This window comes from Panulirus ornatus, chromosome 47 (genome assembly GCF_036320965.1).
Source record: "Panulirus ornatus isolate Po-2019 chromosome 47, ASM3632096v1, whole genome shotgun sequence".
In the NCBI taxonomy this organism is placed as follows: Eukaryota; Metazoa; Arthropoda; class Malacostraca; order Decapoda; family Palinuridae; genus Panulirus; species Panulirus ornatus.
Window position 1 is genome coordinate 22,841,802 of NC_092270.1, and position 21,634 is coordinate 22,863,435.

Below are 21,634 nucleotides of genomic sequence, written 5' to 3' on the forward strand. Positions count from 1 at the left end.
AAACACACACACACACACACATGAAGCCAAGAGTTCTCGAGGTAAACAAGAGGATGAGTGTTATTATGACCTGCTGCCTCTTGTGGTACTTACTTGTTCCAGTTATGTAGTTAATTAGGTAGAGAGAAAGAAAGAACTTTGACCTCCTCACTGGGATCATCCAGTGTACAACGTAAACAATCAAGAGTGTATTGAGGAAGGAGAGTTAAAGCTACATCCAACACAATATTTATCTTTATTTCCAATCTAATCCCAAAATGGGTTGTATTTGTTTCCAACCTCTGTCGTCCTAAAGTGTTTGAAATACAGAGGCTTTAGAGACAAATGCAGGTGCTTTGTTGTACATAGGTTCTACAATACCTTGTCTCAGTAACAAAGGTTCTACAGTACCTTGCCTCAGTACCATAGGTTCTACAGTACCTTGCCTCAGTAACAAAGATTCTACAGTACCTTGCCTCAGTAACATAGGTTCTACAGTATCTTGCCTCAGTAACAAAGATTCTACAGTACCTTGCCTCAGTAACATAGGTTCTACAGTACCTTACCTCAGTAACATAGGTTCTACGGTACCTTGCCTCAATAACATAGGTTCTAAAGTGTCTTGCCTCTGTAAAATAGGTTCTACAGTGTCTTGCCTCAGTAACATAAGTTCTACAGTGATTTGCCTCTGTAACATAGGTTCTACAATGTCTTGCCTCAGTAACATAGGTTCTACAGTGTCTTGCCTCAGCAACATAGGTTTGACAGTGTCTTTCCTCAGTAACATAGGTTCTACAGTGTCTTGCCTCGGTAACATAGGTTCTGCAGTGTCTTGCCTCAGTGACATAGGTTCGACAGTGTCTTGCCTCTACAGTTAGTCTCAGTAACATAGGTTCTAGAGTTACTGCCAGTATCATAGGTTCTACATATACTGTGACTCAGTAACGGGTTCTACAGTTACTGTGACACGGTATCATAGATTCTACCGTGACTGTGACTCGGTAAAATAGTTCTACAGTTACTGTGACACATGCTCTACAGTTATTGCGACTCAGTAACATAGGTTCTACAGTTACTGTGACTCAGTAACATAGGCTCTACAGTTACTCTCAGTAACACAGGCTCTACAGTTAGTCTCTCAGTATCATAGGTTCTACAGTTACTGCGACTCAGTAACAGGTTTTACAGTTACTGCGACTCAGTAATATAGGTTCTACAGTTACTGACACAGAATCATAGGTTCTACAGTTAATGTGACTCAGTAACATAGGTTCTACAGTTACTGTGACTCAGAACATATGTTCTACAGTTACTGTGACTCGCTAACATAGGTTCTACAGTTACTGACACAGTATCATTGGTTCTACAGTTACTGTGACAGTAACATAGGTTTTATAATTACCGTGACACAGTATCATAGGTTCTACAGTTACTGTGGGAGTAACATCTTCTACAGTTACGGTGACTCAGTAACATAGATTCTACAGTTACTGACCAGTATCATAGGTTCTACAGTGACAGTAACATAGGTTCTACAGCTACTGTGACTCAGTAACATAGGTTCTACAGTTACTGTGACTCAGTAACATATGTTCTACAGTTACTGTGGCTCAGTAACAATATGTTCTACAGTTACTGACACAGTATCATGGGTTTTACAGTTACTGTGACACAGTAACATATGTTTTACAGTTACCGTGACACAGTATCATAGGTTCTACAGTTACTGTGGCAGTAATAGCTTCTACCGTTACTGTGACACAGTAACATAGGTTCTACAGTTACTGACAGTATCATAGGTTCTACAGTTATGGTGATACAGTAACATAGGTTTTACAGTTACTGTGACACTATCATAGGTTCTACAATTACTGTGACAGTAACATGGGTTCTACAGTTACGGTGACTCAGTAAGAGGTTCTACGGTTACTGACAGTATCATAGGTTCTACAGTTACTGACAGTATCATAGGTTCTCCAGTTACTGTGACTTAGTAACTTACGTTCCATAGTTACTGTGACACAGTGTCATAGGTTCTACAGTTAGTGACAGTAACATACGTTCTACAGATACGGTGATTCAGTAACATAGATTCTACAGTTACTAAGTAGCATAAGTTCTACAGTTACTGTAACACGGTATCATAGGTTCTACAGTTACTGTGACTCAGTAAAATAGGTTTTACAGTTACTGGAATTCAAGGTATTACATTTTGTGCCCTCCTCACCAGCGGTGGGACAAGGCTCAGGTCCACAGGTCTAGTAAGTATCTTCTTAGGGTGGTGAGATGCGGCCTTGGCTGAAGGATCGGCGATGGAGTTGGTTTTGATCTGGGCGGCCTTGGCAGCAGGCACGGACTTGGAATGGGCGGCCTTGGGTACTGGGTGGGGCAGGGAGTTGGGCTTGGAAGGGGCGGTCTTGGGTGCTGGTTGGGGCAGAGAGTTAGGCTTGGGAGGGGCAGCCTTGGGTGCTGGCTGGGGCAGGGAGTTGGGCTTGGAAGGGGCGGCCTTGGGTGCTGGCTGGGGCAGGGAGTTGGGCTTGGAAGGGGCGGCGGCCTTGCCAGCAGGCATGTTGCAGCCCGAGGTGTCCACGTTGGCCGGCCAGTCACACACGTGGGCCACCTGGTTCCACACTGTGCCTGGCGAACACTGCTCCAGGTGTGGTATTCCCTCGAAGCACCAATAATACTGCAATGAACAAGTGGCGTCACACACGGTACAGGAACACCTGGCGTCACACACGGTACAGGAACACCTGGCGTCACACACGGTACAGGAACACCTGGCGTCACACACGGTACAGGAACACCTGGCGTCACACACGGTACAGGAACACCAGGCGTCACACACGGTACAGGAACACCTGGCGTCACACACGGTACAGGAACACCTGGCGTCACACACGGTACAGGAACACCTGGCGTCACGCACGGTACAGGATCACCTGGCGTCACACACGGTACAGGAACACCTGGCGTCACACACGGTACAGGAACACCTGGCGTCACACACGGTACAGGATCACCTGGCGTCACACACGGTACAGGAACACCAGGCGTCACACACGGTACAGGAACACCTGGCGTCACACACGGTACAGGAACACCTGGCGTCACACACGGTACAGGAACACCAGGCGTCACACACGGTACAGGAACACCAGGCGTCACACACGGTACAGGAACACCAGGCGTCACACACGGTACAGACAATGTTTGCGTGACACGCGATACCGTCCAGGAAAGGGTATACACACTAAAGTGTAAGGGACGGGTGTGGACACTACAGAGTTTGGGAAGGGTGTGGACATCATTACAGTATAAGGGAAGGGTGTGGACATCATTACAGTATAAGGGATGGGTGTGGACATCATTACAGTATAAGGGAAGGGTGTGGACATCATTACAGTATAAGGGATGGGTGTGGACATCATTACAGTATAAGGGAAGGGTGTGGACATCATTACAGTATAAGGGAAGGGTGTGGACATCATTGCAGTATAAGGGATAGGTGTGGACATCATTGCAGTATAAGGGATGGGTGTGGGCATCATTACAGTATAAGGGATGGGTGTGGACATCATTACAGTATAAGGGATGGGTGTGGACATCATTGCAGTATAAGGGATGGGTGTGGACATCACTGCAGTATAAGGGATGGGTGTGGACATCATTGCAGTATAAGGGATGGGTGTGGGCATCATTGCAGTATCAGGGATGGGTGTGGGCATCACTGCAGTATCAGGGATGGGTGTGGGCATCACTGCAGTATAAGGGATGGGAGTGGACATCATTACAGTATAAGGGATATTTGTGGACCTCATTGCAGTATAAGTGATTGGTGTGGACATCATTGCAGTATAATGAGTGGGTGTGGACATCACTGCAGTATAAGAGATGGGTGGGGACATTATTACAGTATAAGGGATGGGGTGGACATCATTGCAGTATAAAGGATGTGTGGACATCATTGCAGTAAATGGGATGGGAGTGGACATCATTGCACTATAAGCGATGGGTGTCGAAATCATTACAGCATAAGGGATGGGTGTGGACATCATTGCTGTATAAGGGATGGGTGTGGACATCATTACAGTATAAGGGATGGTTGTGGACATCATTGCAGTATAAGGGATGGCTGTGGATATTACTGTAGTATAAGGGATGGTCGTGGACATCATTACAGTATGAGGGATGGGTGTGGACATCATTGCAGTATAAGGGATGGGCGTATACATCATTACATTATAATGGGAGGGTGTGGATATCACTGCAGTATTAGGGATGGGTGTGGACATCACTAAAGTACAAGGGATGGATGTGCACATGTCCAGTATAAGGAATGGGTGTGGACATCATTGTAGTATAAGGGATGGGTGTGGACATCATTGTAGTAAAAGGGATGGGTCTCGACATCACTGCAGTGTAAAGGATGAGTGTGGACATCATTGCAGTATAAGAGATGGGTGTGGACATCATTGCAATATAAAGGATGGGTGTGGACATCATTGTAGTACAATGGATGGGTCCACACCCATATCATTGCAGTATAAGAGATGGGTGTGGACATGATTGCAGTATAAGGGATAGGTGTGGACATGATTGCAGTATAAGGGATAGGTGTGGACATCCTTGCAGTATAAGGGATGGGTGTGGACATCATTACAGTATAGTGAATGTGTGGACATCATTGCAGTATAAAGGATGGTTGTGGACATCATTGCAGTATAAAGGATAGGTTTTGACATTACAGTATAAGGGATGGGTGTGGACATCATAACTGTATAAGGGATGAGTGTGGACATCATTACAGTATAAGGGATGGGGTGTGGGCATCATTGCAATATAAGGGATGGGCGTGGACATCATTGCAGTATAAGGGATGGGTGTAGATATAATTAAAGTAGAAGGTATGGGAGTGGACATCATTACAGTATAAGGGATGGGGTGGACATCATTGCAGTATAAGGGATGGGTATGGATATCAATACAGTATAAGGGATGAGTGTGGAAATCATTAAAGTATAAGGGATGGGTGTGGACATCAGTGCTGTATAAGGGAAGGGTGTGGACATCATTACAGTATAAGGGATGGTTGTGGACATCATTGCAGTAAAAGGGATGGTTGTGGACATCATTGCAGTATAAGGAATGGGTGTGGACATCACTGCAGAATAAGGGAGGGGTGTGGACATCATTGCAGTATGAGATGGATCTGGACATCATTACAGTATAAGAGATAGGTGTGGAAATCATTGCAATATAAGGGATGGGTGTGGACATCATTGCAGTATAAGGGATGGGTGTGGACATCATTGCGGTATAAGGAATGGGTGTGGACATCATTACAGTATAAGGGAAGGCGTGGAAATCATTGCAGTATAAGGGATGTGGACATCATTACAGTATAAGGGATGGGTGTGGACATCATTACAGTATAAGGGAAGGCGTGGAAATCATTGCAGTATAAGGGATGTGGACATCATTACAGTATAAGGGATGGGTGTGGACATCATTGCAGTACAAGGGATGGCTGTGGATATTATTGTAGTATAAGGGATTGTGGTGGACATCATTACAGTATGAGGGATGGGTGTGGACATCATTGCAGTATATGGGATGGGCGTATACATCATTACATTATAATGGGAGGGTGTGGACATCACTGCAGTATAAGGGATGGGTGTGGACATCATTACAGCATAAGGGATGGGTGTGGACTTCATTGCAGTGTAAGGGATGGGCGTGGATATCATTGGTGTGGACATCATTGCAGTATAATGGATGGGTGTAGACATTACAGTATAAGGGATGGGTGTGGAAGTCCCTGCAGTATAAGGGATGGGTGTGGACATCAATGCAGTATAAGGGATGGGTATGGACATTGGTAAATTACAAGGGATGGGTGTGGACATCATTGCAGTATAGGGGAAGGGTGTGGGCATCAATGCAGTAGAAGGGTTGGGTGTGGACATCATTAAAGTATAAGGGATGGATGTGGACATCATTGTAGTATAATGGATGGGTGTGGACATCATTGCAGTATAAGGAATGGGTGTGCACATCATTGCAGTATAAGGGATGAGTGTGGACATTATTGCAGTATAAGGAATGGGTGTGCACATCATTGCATTATAAGGGATGGGTGTGGACATCATTGCAGTATAAGGAATGGGTGTGCACATCATTGCAGTATAAGGGATGGGTGTGGACATCATTGCAGTATAAGGAATGGGTGTGCACATCATTGCAATATAAGGGATGGGTGTGGACATCATTGCAGTATAAGGGATGGTGTGGACATCATTGCAGTATAAGGGATGGGTGTGGACATCTTACTTAATAGTAATTGGGATAACTTGGGAAGGGATTTGGCACATGATGGTGGCAGAAACATGTAGACAGTCATGTTTGTTACATGTATGTGTAATTACTATAAATATCTGTTTTTGAGGAAACATTTGTGGTAACAGACATACTGACATAAGCAGCTCCTGTTGCGAGGTAGTGAAGGGAAGGGAAGGAAGGCGTGTACTAGTGCTTACCTTGTCACAGTCTGGGTGAGGCCAGTACTCCGCTACCGAACAGTCCATAGGACCCAGGGTGGTGGTGGGCAGGTTGGGGTCCCTTGTGGTGGTCGTGTCGTGCGGGTCACGTGTCGTACTGCTCTTGGTAGGCGGTGTCCACCACGGGCTCTGTAATGCATCACCCTTCTTGGTCTCTCTCTCTCTGTATATATATATATATATATATATATATATATATATATATATATATATATATATATATATATATATATATATATACACTTCCCACGTATTCCCTGCGTGTCGTAGAAGGCGACTGAAAGGTGACGGAGCGGGGGGCTGGAAATCCTCCCCTCTCGTTTTTTTTTTTTTTTTCAAAAATTTCCAAAAGAAGAAACAGAGAAGGGGGCCAGGTGAGGATATTCCTTCAAAGGCCCAGTCCTCTGTTCGTAACGCTACCTCGCTAATGCGGGAAATGGCGAATAGTATGAAAGAAAAAAGAAATATATATATATATATATATATATATATATATATATATATATATATATATATATATATATATACATACATACATATACATATCAACATATACATACGTATATATACACGTACATAGACATATAAACGAATGTACATATTTATACCCCTTTATCTATTCCTGGCGCCACCCCACCCTACAGGAAACAGTATTGCTACCCACTGCTTCATCGTTGTAGCGCCGGAAAACACACACAAAAAAGGCCACATTCGTTCACATTGAGTTTCTCTAGCTGTCACGTGTAATGCACCGAAACCACACCTTCCTATCCACATCCAGGCCCCACAGACCTTTCCATGGTTTACCCCAGACGTTTCACATGCCCTGAATCCATTGACAGCACGTCGACCCCAGTATAACACATCGTTCCAATTCACTCTATTCCTTGCACGCCTCGCACCCTCCTGTATGTACAAGTCCCGATCGCTCAAAATCTTCTGCACTCCAATCTTCTACCTCCTTGTTCCCTCCACCTCTGACACATATATTCTCTTTGTAAATCTTTCCTCACTCATTCTCTCCATATGTCCAGGTCATTTCAACACACCCTTTTCTGCTCTTTGAACCACATTCTTTATATCAACACATATTTCTCTTACCCTTTCATCACTTACTCGATCAAACCACCTCACACCACATACTGACCTCAAACATTTCATATATATATATATATATATATATATATATATATATATATATATATATATATATATACCTTTCTAAAAGAGGAAACGAGAGTCACGCGGGGAGTGCTCATCCTCCTCGAAGGCTCAGACTGGGGTGTCTAAATGTGTGTGGATGTAACCAAGGTGAGAAAAAAGGAGAGATAGGTGGTATGTTTGAGGAAAGGAACCTGGATGTTTTGGCTCTGAGTGAAACGAAGCTCAAAGGTAAAGGGGGAAGAGTGGTTTGGGAATGTTTTGGGAGTAAAGTCAGGGGTTGGTGAGAGGACAAGAGCAAAGGAAAGAGTAGCACTACTCCTGTAACAGGAGTTGTGGGAGTATGTGATAGAGTGTAAGACAGTAAACTCTAGATTGACATGGGTAAAACTGAAAGTGGATGGAGAGAGATGGGTGATTATTGGTGCCGATGCACCTGGGCATGAGAAGAAAGATCATAGGAGGCAAGTGTTTTGGGAGCAGCTGAGTAAGTGTGTGAACAGTTTTGATGCACGAGACCGGGTTATAGTGATAGGTGATTTGAATGCAAAGGTGAGTAATGTGGCAGTTGAGGGAATAATTGGTGTACATGGGGTGTTCAGTGTTGTAAATGGAAATAGTGAAGAGCTGGTAGATTTGTGAGCTAAAAAAAGGACTGGTGATTGGGAATACCTGGTTAAAAAAAGAAAGATAGACATAATTATATGTATGTAAGTAGGAGAGATGGCCAGAGAGCGTTATTGGATTTCGTGTCAATTGATAGGCGCGCGAAAGAGAGACTTTTGGATGTTAATGTGCTGAGAGGTGCAACTGGAGGGATGTCTGATCATTATCTTGTGGAGGCGACGGTGAAGATTTGTAGAGGTTTTACGAAAAGAAGAGAGAATGCTGGGGTGAAGAGAGTGGTGATAGTAAGTGAGCTTGGAAAGGAGACTTGTGTGAGGAAGTACCAGGAGAGACTGAGTGTAGAATGAAAAAAGGTGAGAGCAAAAGGACGTAAGGGGAGTGGGAGAGGAATGGGATGTATTTAGGGAAGAGTGATGGCTTGCGCAAAAGATGCTTGTGGCATGAGAAGCGATGGAGGTGGGCAGAATAGAAAGGGTAGAGAATGGTGCGATGAAGAAGTAAGATTATTAGTGAAAGAGAAGAGAGAGGCATTTGGACGATTTTTGCAGGGAAACAGTGCAAATGATTGGGAGATGTATAAAGAAAGAGGCAGGAGATCAAGAGAAAGGTGCAAGAGGTGAAAAAGAGGGCAAATGAGAGTTAGGGTGAGAAAGTATTATTACATTTTAGGGAGAATAAAAAGATGTTTTGGAAGGAGGTAAATAAAGTGCGTAAGACAAGAGCACAAATGGGAACATCGGTGAAGGGGGTAAATGGGGAGGTAATAACAAGTAGTGGTGATATGAGGAGATGGAGTGAGTATTTTGAAGATTTGTTGAATGTGTTAGATGATAGAGTGGCAGATATAGGGTGTTTTGGTCGAGGTGGTGTGCGAAGTGAGAGGGTCAGAGAGAATGGTTTGGTAAACAGAGAAGAGGTAATGAAAGCTTTGCGGAAGATGAAAGCCGGCAAGGCGGCGGGTTTGGATGGTGACTGTGTTATTGACTGGTTGGTGAGGATACTCAATGTATGTATGGCTCATGGTGAGGTGCCTGATGATTGGCAGAATGCATGCATAGTGCCATTGTACAAAGGCAAAGAGGATAAAGGTGAGTGTTCAAATTACCGAGGCCTAAGTTTGTTGAGTATTCCTGGGAAATTATATGGGAAGATATTGATTGAGAGGGTGAAGGTATGTACAGAGCATCAGATTGGGGAAGAGCAGTGTGGTTTCAGAAGTGGTAGAGGATGTGTGGATCATGTGTTTGCTTTGAAGAATGTATGTGAGAAATACTTAGAAAAACAAATGGATTTGTATGTAGCATTTATGGATCTGGAGAAGGCATATGATAGAGTTGATAGAGATGCTCTGTGGAAGGTATTACGAGTGTATGGTGTGGGAGGTAAGTTACTTGAAGCAAGGAATAGTTTATATATATATATATATATATATATATATATATATATATATATATATATATATATATATATATATATATATATATATATATATATATATTTACATAAATCAAACAAAACCTCACACTTACCCACTCATCATGATTTCAGACCCAAACATTTTACCACCAAACCTACACTCTGAACTCACACACTGACACATCCCAGGTGGATTATATCCCCCCCCCCCCCACACACACATACAACTAGTGACATTATACATACATCAACAAAACATTGTACACTGGTTACCGACACATCCTCACACAAAACATACAAGACACCGTCCACATCAATGACTCAAGTGGTTGACCTACCTCATAACCTTGCCAGAATCACTCATAACATTATGGCTTGACCTCTACAAGATACCCTAACCTAACCTAACCTAACGTCACCTCATGTATAGTGGAGTTCCCTAACGATCAGTTGTTCCTCCAACTTTCTTCATTCACTTCTTAAAACACCTGCCATTACCTCAGGTGGTAGTGTTGCCAGCCACAAGGTACTGGTGTGGTAGTGTTGCCAGCCACAAGGTACTGGTGTGGTAGTGTTGCCAGCCACAAGGTACTGGTGTGGTAGTGTTGCCAGCCACAAGGTACTGGTGTGGTAGTGTTGCCAGCCACAAGGTACTGGTGTGGTAGGCAGACTCACCGTGGTGGTAGAGGTTGTGGTGGGGGCCACTGGTACGATGTAGTCTTTCATGCCCTCGTAGATCACCCTGCAAGGTATGTAGGTTATATGTTAGGCCAGTACACACATGAACAACATCCTGATTCATCACAGGATAACATCCTGGGTCATCACAGGATAACATCCTGAGTCATCACAGGATAACATCCTGGATCATCACAGGATAACATCCTGGGTCATCACAGGATAACATCCTGGGTCATCACAGGATAACATCCTGAGTCATCACAGGATAACATCCTGGGTCATGACAGGATAACATCCTGAGTCATTAGAAGGTAACATCCTGAGTCATCACAGGATAACATCCTGAGTCATCACAGGATAACATCCTGAGACATCACAGGATAACATCCTGAGTCATCACAGGATAACATCCTGAGTCATTAAAAGGTAACATTCTGAGTCATCACAGGATAACATCCTGAGTCATCACAGGATAACATCCTGAGTCATCACAGGATAACATCCTGAGTCATCACAGGATAACATCCTGAGTCATCACAGGATAACATCCTGAGTCATCACAGGATAACATCCTGGGTCATCACAGGATAACATCCTGAGTCATCACAGGATAACATCCTGAGTCATTAAAAGGTAACATCCTGAGTCATCACAGGATAACATCCTGAGTCATTAAAAGGTAACATTCTGAGTCATCACAGGATAACATCCTGAGTCATTAAAAGGTAACATCCTGAGTCATCACAGGATAACATCCTGAGTCATCACAGGATAACATCCTGGGTCATCACAGGATAACATCCTGAGTCATCACAGGATAACATCCTGGGTCATCACAGGATAACATCTTGAGTCATCACAGGATAACATCCTGAGTCATCACAGGATAACATCTTGGGTCATCACAGGATAACATCCTGAGTCATTAAAAGGTAACATCCTGAGTCATCACAGGATAACATCCTGAGTCATCACAGGATAACATCCTGAGTCATCACAGGATAACATCTTGAGTCATCACAGGATAACATCCTGAGTCATCACAGGATAACATCCTGAGTCATTAAAAGGTAACATCCTGAGTCATCACAGGATAACATCCTGAGTCATCACAGGATAACATCTTGAGTCATCACAGGATAACATCCTGAGTCATTAAAAGGTAACATCCTGAGTCATCACAGGATAACATCCTGAGTCATTAAAAGGTAACATTCTGAGTCATCACAGGATAACATCCTGAGTCATTAAAAGGTAACATTCTGAGTCATCACTAGGTAACGATAGTACCGGTATAATTAGAATACTACAAGAAATAGCAATAAAACTCATTCCATCACTTATACATATATGCCTCAGGATGAGTGAAATGATTTACCCTGATACAGCGAAGACTGCTAGACTAGCGCTAAAGTGATCACAGATAACGCTGTAATGTACTAGGAAGGATCTGCATATACATATAAACCTTGGCCAAATCTGTTCCCAAGTACGTCTTTAGAATATTATAAGAACAGTTTGTAACCAGATACTGTCAGAGAATAGTTTCAGTACTTATAAACGGTTATAAGTCGCTAGGTCTGTTCACTGAAACATAACAGAGTTTACAAGTTTTGTAATTACTTCTTCCTTTACAGAGGAACCAGGCCATTAGATCTACTTTTACCCGTCTCTCTAACGTACTACATACCTCGGTATAATTCATTTATGATAGCGATAGAAAGTATATAATGAAGGAGAGAAAGATAGTAAGAGTAAATGGATGAGAGATTATAAGTACGCCAAGTAACTTACGTCATCATGGGGTTCTTGCCTCGGTTACACCAGCCAAGGTAGTCATCTTGGTCGATAGCCCAGGTCATGGCCCCCAGCAGACCCATCTCCTTAACATAATCCATCTTTAACTTGAGGCTGTCGGGGTCCTCGTAACCCACCCACTGGTCATCTGCCATAACAAACCGACATCAATCAACATAACTTTTTAATGACAATGATGACTTATTCACAATATATATCAGAGAACCTTTATCTTCAGTTCGTTCAAAATGTGATACAGAAACTAGTATGACAACACGAACACCAATCCTCCCCTCCAGTGTTACATTTCAAGGGATGGAACAGAGAAAGGGACCAAGTGAGGAGTTTCCCTCTCTGTCTCGGTCATCTGTTCTTGAATGCTACCTCCCTAATGCGAGAATAAGCGAATATGTAATTATATATATATATATATATATATATATATATATATATATATATATATATATATATATATATATATATATATATATTTTTCTTCTTTTAAACTATTTGCCATTTCCCGCGTTAGCGAGGTAGCGTTAAGAACAGAGGACTGGGCCTTTTTTGGAATATCCTCACCTGGCCCCCTCTGTTCCTTCTTTTGGAAAATTAAAAAAAAAAATGAGAGGGGAGGATTTCAAGCCCCCCGCTCCCTCCCCTTTTAGTCGCCTTCTACGACACGCAGGGAATACGTGGGAAGTATTCTTAATCCCCTATCCCCAGGGATATATATATATATATATATATATATATATATATATATATATATATATATATATATATATATATATATATAGGGGAGAAAGAATACTTCCCACGCATTTCCGTGTCGTAGAAGGCGACTAAAGGGGACGGGAGCGGAGGGGGGGGGGCTACAAACCCTTCTCTCCTTTTATTTCAACTTTCTAAAAGGGGAAACAGAGGAAGGAGTCACGCGAGGAGTGCTAATCCTCCTCGAAGGCTTAGATTGGGGTGTCTAAATGTGTGTGGATGTAAATGTGAATAAGTGCAAGATTATTAGGTACAGTAGGGTTGAGGGTCAAGTCAATTGAGAGATAAGTTTGAATGGAGAGAAACTGGAGGAAGTGAAGTGTTTTAGATATCTGGGAGTGGATTTGGCAGCGGATGGAACCATGGAAGCGGAAGTGAGTTACAGGGTGGGGGAGGGGGCGAAAGTTCTGGGAGCGTTGAAAAATGTGTGGAAGGCGAGAACATTATCTCGGAAAGTAAGTATGGGTATGTTTGAAGGAATAGTGGTTCTAACAATGTTATATGGTTGCGAGGCGTGGGCTATAAATAGAGTTGTGCGGAGGAGGGTGGATGTGTTGGAAATGAGATGTTTTGAGGGCAATATGTGGTGTGAGGTGGTTTGATCGAATAAGTAATGAAAGGATAGGGGAGATGTGTGGTAATGAAAGAAGTGTGGTTGAGAGAGCAGAAGAGGGTGTTTTGAAATGGTTTGGTCACACGAAGAGAATGAGTGAGGAAAGATTGACAAAGAGGATATATATGTCTAAGGTTGAGGGAACGTGGAGAAGTGGGAGACCAAATTGGGGGTGGAAGGATGGAGTAAAAAAGACTTTGAGCGATCGGGACCTGAACATGCAGGAGGGTGAAAGGCGTGCAAGGAATAAAGTGCGGTCAATGGATTGAACCAGAGCATGTGAAGCGTCTGGAGTAAACCACGGAAAGTTTTATGGGGCCTGGATGTGGAAAGGGATCTGTGGCTTCGATGCGTTATATATGGCAGCTAGAGACTGAGTGTGAACGAATGTGGCCTTTTGTTGTCTTTTCCTAGTGCTTCCCCGCGCACATGCGGGGGGAGGGGGTTGTTATCTCATGTGCGGCGGGGGGAGGGGGTTGTTATCTCATGTGCGGCTGGGGGAGGGGGTTGTTATCTCATGTGCGGCGGGGGGAGGGGGTTGTTATCTCATGTGCGGCTGGGGGAGGGGGTTGTTATCTCATGTGCGGCGGGGGGAGGGGGTTGTTATCTCATGTGCGGCTGGGGGAGGGGGTTGTTATTTCATGTGCGGCGGGGGGAGGGGGTTGTTATCTCATGTGCGGCTGGGGGAGGGGGTTGTTATTTCATGTGACGCTGCAGGATTATAGTGGGATTATCATGATTATCCTGATAACAGGTGAGCCAGAACAAGAGGTAGGTGCTGCTGTGACCAGGTCATGAACCATCAGGTCTACTGTCATATGATGTACTTGTCATGGACAGTATTATACATAGCCTCTGCCACCATGATCACATTCATCATGTTATAACATAACAACAATGATGAGAATATAGTTCATCTTGCCGCTACATTACATGGACGAGGAAATATCATACGTACTATTGTGCATGATGATGTAACTGTATAATTAATGTATGATGGATGATGATTGTGAACATGACCAGCATGGCAGAGTGAGTCAGCTGATGATTGTGAACATGACCAACATGGTCAGCAGCGACCATTCCTGAAGTCAATATATAGGTTCATGTTGACCCCTCGTGTAGGAGAGATGTTGACCCACTTACTGTACTGTTGTAGGTGGTTCATCTTACTGGCCACTACAATCAACATCTCTATAATATTTCTACTTACGTTGGAGAAGACTTAACAACCAAGTGTAAAGGTCAGTTCTGAAACTATAGTTTATCACTTGTTCTTATTCATATTTCTATGTGTAAAGTGTAGGAGTGAGTTACTTACCCTTGTGTGTGAAGGGGACGAGACCGATGTCATCATAACGGTCAACCCAGCTGCTGTCTTCCAACATCATGTGGCAGATCTGAAACATGAATAACCCCAAATTGAAGACTCACATCCTGCCTAGTACACTGTCTGATGACCTGCCTACACTGTCTGATGACCTACCTACACTGTATGATGACCTGCCTACACTGTCTGATGACCTGCCTAACACTCTGATGACCAGTATACACTGTCTGATGACCTACCTACACTGTCTGATGACCTGCCTACACTGTCTGATGACCTACTTACACTGTCTGATGACCTGCCTACACTGTTTGATGACCTAATACATTGTATGATGACCTTCTTACACTCTGATGACCTGCATACAGTCTGATGACCTGCCTACACTGCCTGATGACCTGCCTACACTGTCTGATGACCTGCCTGCACTGTATGATGACCTTCTTACACTCTGATGACCTGTATACACTGTCTGATAACCTGCCTAGTACACTGTCTGATTACCTGCTCATATTGTCTGATGACCTCACTACGCAGTCTGATGACCTATCTACACTGTCTGATGACCTGTTTACACTGTCTGATGACCCACCTACACTGTCTGATGACCTGCATATACTGTCTATATGACCTGCTTACACTGTCTAATGACCTGCATACACTGTCTGATGACCTGCCTACACTATCTATATGACCTGCATACACTTTCTGAAGACCTGCTTACACTGTATGATGACCTGCTTCCATTGTCTGATGACCTCATTACGCAGTATGATGACCTACCTACACTGATGACCTGAATACAGTCTGATGACCGTCTTACACTCTGATGACCTGCATACACTGTCTGATGACCTACCTACACTGTCTGATGACCTGCATACACTGTTTGATGACCTGCATACACTGATGACCTACCTGCACTATCTGATGACCTGTATACATTGTCTGATGATCTCAGTACTGTCTGATGATCTCAATACACTGTCTGATGATCTCAGTATACTGTCTGATGATCTCAATACACTGTCTGACGATCTCAATACACTGTCTGATGATCTCAGTACAGTCTGATGATCTCAGTACACTGTCTGATGATCTCAGTACAGTCTGATGATCTCAGTACATTGTCTGATGATCTCAGTACACTGTCTGATGATCTCAATACAGTCTGATGATCTCAGTACAGTCTGATGATCTCAGTACATTGTCTGATGATCTCAGTACAATGTCTGATGATCTCAGTACAGTCTCATGATCTCAGTACAGTCTGATGATCTCAGTACATTGTCTGATGATCTCAGTACACTGTCTGATGATCTCAGTACAGTCTGATGATCTCAATACAGTCTGATGATCTCAGTACATTGTCTGATGATCTCAGTACACTGTCTGATGATCTCAGTACAGTCTGATGATCTCAGTACAGTCTGATGATCTCAGTACATTGTCTGATGATCTCAGTACACTGTCTGATGATCTCAGTACAGTCTGATGATCTCAGTACAGTCTGATGATCTCAATACACCGTCTGATGATCTCAGTACACTGTCTGATGATCTCAGTACACTGTCTAATGATCTCAGTACAGTCTGATGATCTCAATACACTGATGATCTCAATACACTGTCTGATGATCTCAGTACACTGTCGAATGATCTCAGTACACTGTCTGATGATCTCAATACACTGATGATCTCAATACACTGTCTGATGATCTCAGTACACTGTCTGATGATCTCAGTACACTGTCTAATGATCTCAGTACACTGTCTGATGATCTCAGTACACTGTCTAATGATCTCAGTACACTGTCTAATGATCTCAGTACACTGTCTGATGATCTCAGTACACTGTCTGATGATCTCAGCACACTGTCTGATGATCTCAGTACAATGTCTGATGATCTCAGTACACTGTCTGATGATCTCAGTACACTGTCTGATGATCTCAGTACAGTCTGATGATCTCAGTACACTGTCTGATGATCTCAGTACACTGTCTGATGATCTCAGTACACTGTCTGATGATCTCAGTACACTGTCTGATGATCTCAGTACACTGTATAATGGCCCGACTACACTGGTTGACCGTCTGACTTCACGAGGGAAGGTTATGATGTTACCTCGAAGTAAGCCATGGTTCCGGTGGCGTTGGTGTAAGGGCCCGGGAGGCCGCCTCCCTCCCACTTCTTGATGGGAGCGTGAAGGTCGTTGTTGTCAGGGCTTCCCAGGGTGTAGGTGCGGCCGTAAAACGGTGTCCCCAGAACCAGTTTGTCGCGAGGACAACCAAAGTCCTCCCACAACAGGACGCCGTCGTTCTGCGGGTAGTAGAGCAACATTACTGAGGTAGAGACGTTAGGATCCAGATAATTATAAGAAGAAACATGTTAACCAACAACCCATTACCCGCCACTAAATACGGTTTGACCCCACCTCCTGTAACTACCTACTTCATGATGATAACAGACATCTGTTGTAGGATATCTCTAATACCAGACTTGTAGGATATTCATGATACCAGACAACTGTTGTAGGATATTCTTGATACCAGACATCTGTTGTAGGATATTCTCAATACCAGACTTGTAGGATATTCATAATACCAGACAACTGTAGTATGATATTCTTGATACCAGACATCTGTTGTAGGATAATCTTGATACCAGACATCTGTTGTAGGATATTCTCAATACCAGACTTGTAGGATATTCTTAATACCAGACAACTGTTGTAGGATATTCTTGATACCAGACATCTGTTGTAGGATAATCTTGATACTAGACATCTGTTGTAGAATATTCTTGATACCAGACATCTGTTGTAGAATATTCTTAATACTAGACATGTAGGATATTCTTGATACGACATCTGTTGTAGGATATTCTTGATACCAGAAATGCTGTAGAATATTCTTGATACCAGACATATGTTACAGGATATTCTTGATACCAGAAATCTGTTGAATATTCTTGATAGGGTAGTTTTGATACCAGACATCTGTTGTAGGGTATTTTTGATACCGGATTATATGTCGTACTATAGGAATTATTTTTTCTAAAACGCTGGTTCTTAGTAGCCTATGAATGTGTTTAACAGTAAGTGATGATTATAAAAGTGTCAATACAAGTGTAAGTATAAGAGTTACGAACTGTTACGGGAGAGGAGCTCTGATGGGACTGGTGCTTGTCATCATCAATATGTCGGCACAAATATGTGATATGAAATGAGTTTGTTACAGAATTCCTGCGTTTGAGGACTTTGTTTACTGTGGATGGTAGCAGGTAAATGGATGTTCTGGCTCTGAGTGAAACAAAGCTCAAGGGTAAAGGGAAAGAATGGTTTGGAAATGTCTCAGGAGTAAAGTTAGGAGTTGGTGAGAGGACAAGAGCTAAGGAAGGAGTAGCACTACTGCTGAAGCAAGAACAGCGGGAGTGTGTGAAATTGTAAGGCAGTGATTCTAGATTGATGTGGGTGAAAATGACTGAATTAGAAGAAAGATCATGAGAGGCAAGTGTTTTGGGAGCAGTTGAGTGAGTGTGACAGCAGCTTTGGTGATGGGTGATTTGAATGCGTGAGTAATGTAGCAGTTGATGATATAACTAGGAGGCATGGGTTTTTACTATTCTGAACACAAATGGTGAACATCTTGTAAAATTGTGTGCTGAAAAAGTACTGGTGATCGGGAATTCCTGATTTTAAAAGAGAGGCATAAGCAAGTAAACATATGACAGTAGAAGAGACGGTCAGCGGATATTAATGGATTACGAATTAATTGATAGGTGTGTAAAAGAGAGACTTTTGGATGTAAATATGCTGAGAAGGGCAGCTGGAGGTATATCTGATGGATGATGAGGATTTATGGAGGTTTTAGGAAAAGATGAAACAATGTCGTTGAGGTGGTGAGAGAAAGTGAGCTTGGAAAAGAGATTTGTGCGAAGAAATACAAGGAGAGACTGAGTGTAGAATGACAAAAGGTGAGAGTTAATGAAGCAAGGAGAATGGATGAGGGATGGAAAGTATTTAGGGAAGAAGTGATGGCATGTGCAAGAAATACATATGGCATGCAAAAGGTGGGAGGCGGGCAGATTAGAAAGGGCAGTGAGTGGTGGGATGAAGTACAGTTGCTTGTAAAAGAGATTTTGGGAGGAATTTGGACGGTAATTACAGGGAAGGAGGGCATATGTTTGGGGCATTTATAAGAAAAAGCGGCAGAAGGTCAAAAGGAAAGTGCTGGGGTCGAAAAAGAGGGCAAATGACAGTTAGGGTGAGTATCATTAAACTTTCGGGAAAATAAGATGTTTTGGAAGGAGGTTATGTGCGAAAAAAAAATAAAGAACAAATGGGAAAATCTGTGAATGAGGCAAAAAGGGAATATGAAGGGAGATGGAGTGAGCATTTTGAAGGACTGTTGAACGTGACTGATGATAGAGTGGCAAAAATAGGGTGTTTGGGTCGGAGTTGTATGCGACATGAGAGTGTCAGGGAGAGTGGTTTAGTGAAGAAAAAGGAGGTGGTGAAAGCTTTGTATGAGATGAAATGTGAAAAGGCGGCTGGAGTGGATAGTATTAGAGTTATATTTATTAAGAAAGTGAGTGACTATGTTGTTGATTGGTTAGTTAAGATTTTTAGTGTGTGTACAGATCATTGTGAGGTGCCTGATGATTGGCGGAATGCATGTATAGTGCCATTGTATAAAGACAAGGGGGATAAAGTTGGGTATTCACAATACAGAGGTATAAGTTTCTACCTGGTAAGTTGTATTGATTGAGAAAGTGAAGATATGTACAGAGCATCAGGCTGGGAAGGAACAGTGTGGTTTCAGAAGTTGAATTAGGTTTTTGCTTTGAAGAACGTGAGTGAGAAATACTTCAAGAACCAGACAGATTTGTATGTGGCAGTTCTGTATCTGGAGAAAGCAAAAGAAGCAGACGATAAGGTTGATAGAAGTGCCTTGTGGAAGGTCTTAAGAACATATGATGTGAGAGGTAAGCTGCAAGAAGTGTTTTTATCGAGGACGTAAGGCATGTGTACGAGTAGGAAGGGGAGAGTGTTTGGTTCCCAGTAAAGGTCAGTCTGCGGCAGGGATGTGATGTCACCATGGTTGTTTGTAGATGGTTTGGTTAGGGAGGTAAATGCAAGTTTTGGAGAAAGGGGTGAGTATGCAGTGTGTTGAAGATGAGAGGGCCAGGGAAGTGAGTCAGTTGTTGTTCGCCGATGATACAGCAATGGTGGCTGATTAGAGTGAGAAACTACAAAAGTTGGTGACTGAGTCTGGAATAGCGTGTGAAAGGAGGAAGCTGAAAAACAATGTGAATAAAAGCAAAGTTAATAGATTCATCAGGGTTGAAGGACACTTTAGTTGGGATGTGAGTCTGAATAGAGAAAAACTGGAGGATGTGAAGTGTTTTAGATACCTGGGAGTAGACATGACAGCGAATGGAACTTTGAAAGCGGACGAGACTCATAGGGTGGTTGAGGGTGCTAACGTTCTGGGAGTGCTGAAGAATGTGTGGAAAGAAGTCGTTATCAGAAGGGCAAATATGGGTATGTTCGAAGGCATTGTAGTCCCGACAATATTATATGGATGCGAGGCATTGGCTATGTGGAGGAGGATGGCTGTGCTGGAAAAGAAATTTTTGAGGACAATATGTGGTGTGAGATGGTATGATCGAGTAAGTAATGAAAGGGTAAGAGAGATGTGTGGTGATAAAAAAAAAAAATGTGGTTGAAAGAGGAGAAGAGGGTGTATTGAAATGGTTTGGTCACATGGACAGAATGAGTGAGGAAAGATTGACAAAGAGGATATATGTGTCAGAGGTGGAGGGAACAAGGAAAACAGGGAAACCAAATTGGAAATGGAAGGATGGAATGAAAAAGATTGATCTATCGGAGCCTGAACATGCAGAGGGGTTAAAGGCGTGCACAGGATAGAGTGAATTGGAACGATGTGGTATGCTGAGGTCGACGTGCCGTCAGTGGACTAAACCAGGGCATGTGAAGCATTTAGGGTAAACCATGGAAAGGTCTGTGGGGCCTGGATGTGGATAGGGAGCTGTGGTTTCGGTGCAATACACATGGCAGGTAGAGAATGTATATGAGCAGATGTGGCCTCTCATGTGTTCCTGGCGTTAGCCTGCTAGCGCGGGAAATGGCGATCAAGAATGGAGAAGAAAAAAAGGTGCAAGTAAAAATATTCCGACATACTTTACATGTAAGTACAGGTCAAGGCTGTCTCTTGCTTCAAGAGATTTTTTGTTTCTGTACTGGCAACCATCTTGAGGTAGTCAGTGGGAGTATGAGAGTTACATTAACATATATACCAACACAAGAACTAACAAACTTTATAGTACAACCGCCACCTTCTGACATATCAACACGAGTTTCATTCATACTTAGATTTGATCATTTCTTACGTCATTGAGCTTCTCGTATGCCCACTGGTCGAGGCCTGGCCTCTTGTACAGCATGGAATGGACATCAGCAAAGCCGCACCAGTTTCCTCTTAGATCATACGTCATCAGGTGGATGGCATCCAACAAACTGTATCCAGAAAGTAAAACATTATCATCCTGTCTATCAGTTTCCCTTCATTACATTACAGTATATCCTACAGAGCTGCAACCCATGAGAATATATGAGAGAATCTTACAATATAGATGGCAGAGAGCATTAGTAATACATTACTGTAGGGTGG

At 43.0% G+C, this 21,634-nt stretch overlaps 1 protein-coding gene across 2 annotated transcripts in view; it reads right to left on the minus strand.

The window, feature by feature from the left end:
• Positions 1–218: 218 nt before the first annotated feature.
• The window catches only part of LOC139763687 (endochitinase-like), a 42,801-nt gene continuing 21,385 nt past the window's right edge, over positions 219–21,634 (minus strand). For both annotated transcript variants that reach the window (XM_071690007.1, XM_071690008.1), the window contains exons 7-13: positions 21,354–21,480; positions 17,064–17,258; positions 14,930–15,008; positions 12,222–12,372; positions 10,422–10,488; positions 6,522–6,671; positions 219–2,665 (exon numbers count right to left, since the gene is read on the minus strand). In XM_071690007.1, coding sequence (XP_071546108.1) covers positions 2,177–2,665; positions 6,522–6,671; positions 10,422–10,488; positions 12,222–12,372; positions 14,930–15,008; positions 17,064–17,258; positions 21,354–21,480 — 1,258 coding nt within the window. In that variant the 3' untranslated portion in view covers positions 219–2,176. The remainder of the gene's footprint in view (positions 2,666–6,521; positions 6,672–10,421; positions 10,489–12,221; positions 12,373–14,929; positions 15,009–17,063; positions 17,259–21,353; positions 21,481–21,634) is intronic.